This window comes from Acanthisitta chloris, unplaced genomic scaffold (genome assembly GCF_000695815.1).
Source record: "Acanthisitta chloris isolate BGI_N310 unplaced genomic scaffold, ASM69581v1 scaffold15930, whole genome shotgun sequence".
Classification (NCBI taxonomy): Eukaryota; Metazoa; Chordata; class Aves; order Passeriformes; family Acanthisittidae; genus Acanthisitta; species Acanthisitta chloris.
In genome coordinates, this window is record NW_008651229.1 from 1 (window position 1) to 3,285 (window position 3,285).

A 3,285-nucleotide genomic window follows, 5' to 3' on the forward strand; every position below is an offset into this window, starting at 1 on the left:
GGGTTGGGTTGGGTTGGGTTGGGTTTGTAGGTTCCCCCGGCTCAGCCCTCCCCGCCCCGTCCGGCTGCGCATCCCGAGCTGCGGCGCTGGTGGCACCGGCGGGGGCCGCCCGCTCGGGGAGGCGTTTTACGGCTTTAGTTAGAGTTTAGTTTTCTGCCAAGAATTCCTCATTTCTTCTGCCACCCACTCGCGGTTTGGGCTTTCCAACGTTCGCCTATGGCTTAGCGTGGAGAAAAAGGGGATCTTGTCGTTCTCTGCGACTCCCTGGCAGGAGGTGCAGGCATGTGGGGTCAGGCTCTGCTCTCAGTGAACGTGGGACAGGACAAGAGGAAATGGCCTCAAGCTGTGCCAGGAGAGGTTTAGATTGGATATTAAGGAAAATTTCATCACCAGAAGGGTTGTCAGGCACTGGAGCAGCCTGTCCAGAGTAGTGGTGGGGGTCACCATTCCTGGACGTTTTAAAAAAATAACTGAACACTTGGGAACATGGTTAGTGGGCACAGTGGTATTCAGTTCAAGGTTGGACTTGATGATCTTGAAGGTCTTTTCCAACCTTAATGATTCTTTATGAAAACCAGCCTTGCGTCCCTCCCAGTGGTCCTCACACCTCTGTCCCATGTTCCTACCCCTTATCCCAGCTGTGGCTTCACACACAGTGCCCAACCACCAGCCCTGGGGCAAGCGAGCTCCAAGTGTGGCCCCTGTCTCGTGTGTCCCTCCCAGGCTTGCACAAGGAGGAAGGGGCAGTTTCTCCCTGGATTAAGGGAGGAATCAGGCTCTCGGGTGGGAAGGAAAGGGGTCCTGCCCTAGGCAGGTGGTGACAGGGACTGATCTGGTCACAGTGCTCAGGAAAGCCCGGCGGGAGGAGCAGCTGGTCAGCAAGAGGCTCCTGCGGGAGGACAGCGCAGCAGAGGATGGACAGGATGGAGAAGACATCGTGCCAGACCCACTCTCGGAGGATGAGGTGAAGAACATGACATTCTCCATGGCCATGGAAGTCCCAAGGGTCTTCCCTTGCCTCAGTGGAGGAGCATGGGCAGAGATGGGTTTGGGAGTGTTTTTGAGTCACTGCCAGTCACAGTCTTTGTGCCCATCTTTGTGCCCTGGGTCGTTTTGCCTCCAGGATTAGCAAGATGAAATCCTAACCCTGGCACTGCTTGAAGCTCACCCATTTCTTAACTCCTTGGCCAGGTCCTCGAGCTGCTCCGAGGTGTGCAGAGGGGCTCAGAGGAGAGGAGGAGGTGGCTCGGCCGCCTGCGCTGGGCTCTACGGAACAAGGACACTCAGCAGAAGTTTGTCAGGTCAGCCCAGGCCTGGTGTGGCTGTTGTCTCCATGGCCCTTTGTCCCTGTGGTTGGGTGGGTGAGCTGCTGTATGGCCCACGTGTTGCAAAAGCATCACTATAGGTCCAACCCTGGGTGCATGAATAGTCTATAAACTATAGGCCCAGTGGGATTCAGGAATAGCACAGTTTATTGAATGCAACATGTAAGGTTCTTCTGGGTTGCTGGTGATGGTGAATTAACTGCAGAGTTATATAGCACTAACAATACTAACAATAGCAGTCACAAGCTCAATGTCCCAGGTTAACCTTCAGCACAGCTGAGGGCACAAGGCTTACCAAAGGTGTCCCCCCTGGGGAAGATGAGGACAAACCCAGGATCTGTCCCTGCAGTTTGGTGTCAAATTCTCATTCCCTGGTTAAGTGCAGAATTGGGGTAAATTTTATACCTTATTAACCATTACTGTGCAAAGTACTGTGGGTGGGACTGTGGCCAAATCTTCTGTTCCTTGTGGGTGCATTGGATGGAAAATTCCTTGGTAGGAGGTTTGTACAAAACACTTTTGGGTCTCAGTAGGAGAACAGGGCTGTAGACCTACACCTGGCTCCACATCCACTCATGCCATGGCAACACAACCCACCACACCTCCACTTGGTTTCCACCCTTGCACCTGCAGGCCCCAAGGCATACTGAGCTTTGCATTTCCTTCACTGCTTTATGCTCCCAATGCCAGGGTGGAAGGTGACAGCCCCTTTGGGTCCCCCCAGGCTGGACGGCAGCATCCGGACGCTCACTGGGCTCTTCACCAGCAGCCTGGCTGACATGCAGCTGGAGGCAGCTCGCTGTCTGCATGAGTTGTCCCACTCCAGTGACCCCACTGTGGCCGAGGCTTGTCTCCCAGTGACCTCCTACCTCCTCACCTACCTGTCGGGACACAGCGTGGAGTTCACAGTAAGATCCGTGTGCATGTTTGCAGGAGCTCTGGCACCTGAGATTCCTTTGGGGGCGGTTGGTGTTGACCTCTTTGGGCCAAACATGGCTCACATGGGTGTGATGGGCCCCTTTGGAAGCCTCTAGTCTAGCCTTCCCCTGGGAGCAGGACTGTTCCCAGTGCCCAAGTCGTGGAAACATGAAGATCTCCTTCCCTGTGCTCCCTGCCAACACTTTGGAGGATTCAGGAACAGCCACTTTGTCAGTGTCTCTTCTTGTAACACACAGGCAGGTCAGGATGAAGAGCAGAGCACCTGTGGCTCCACACTGTGCTGTTTGATCCAGGAAAGGAGCAAACAGCTGGAGCAGCTCTGGGATGCCCATGTGTTTTCCAGCTGCTGGACAGTGTCCTGTGCTCCCTTGGGAAGCAGACAGGGTCAGAGCTAAGGAACAAGTTGGGGAGTGACCCTCAGGTGATGACCAGCACACAGACAGGCTCCAGGAGAGTCATATGGGGCTTAGGGAAATGTCATCCTGAAAACTAGAAGCCTGAGAAACCTCTGGAGTGGAAGTGATCAGATCCCAACCTCAGCCAGACAGGAAAAGGGCACATTGAAGCTGGTAGAGCTGGGAGGGTGTGGCTGGGGAGTCCAGCATTGTCCATCTGTGTTGTCCATCTGAAGGCAGCCTGTGGGACCTGAGGCCTTGCCTGGCTGCCCAGGGGCAGTGCAGAGGAGTCACCTGCTCCCTCGGGTGTGTTGCAGGAGCTGTGTTTGTACACCCTGGGGAACCTAGTGGTGGAAAGTGAAGCTGTGAGAAAGCAACTTCTGCCTCAGGGCATCATTCCAGTGCTGGCATCCTGCATCCAGGTGGGCAAAACAGCTCAGACACACTTCTGTCCTGCCCCAGAAAGAGTCTTTTCTGGCTGACAGCCCTGAGTCACCAGCTCTCCTTCCAGCTGTGGTCACAGGCACAGACCCCTCTGCAGGGAACTGTTCCCTCGAGCATGAGGGTCACTCCTGGGCTCTCCTGCACTTCATTTTGGGGGCTCAGCTCACCACCTTGTGCTCTTC

The 3,285-nt window shown here is 55.0% G+C and overlaps 1 protein-coding gene across 1 annotated transcript in view; it reads left to right on the top strand.

Annotated features, from left to right (window-relative positions):
* Nucleotides 1–842: 842 nt before the first annotated feature.
* TMCO6 (transmembrane and coiled-coil domains 6) overlaps nt 843–3,285 on the top strand; it is a gene marked incomplete at its 5' end in the record, with an annotated part of 6,269 nt that continues 3,826 nt past the window's right edge. Inside the window, 4 exons of the mRNA XM_009072395.1 lie at nt 843–964; nt 1,192–1,301; nt 2,050–2,233; nt 2,977–3,081. Coding sequence (XP_009070643.1) covers nt 843–964; nt 1,192–1,301; nt 2,050–2,233; nt 2,977–3,081 — 521 coding nt within the window. The remainder of the gene's footprint in view (nt 965–1,191; nt 1,302–2,049; nt 2,234–2,976; nt 3,082–3,285) is intronic.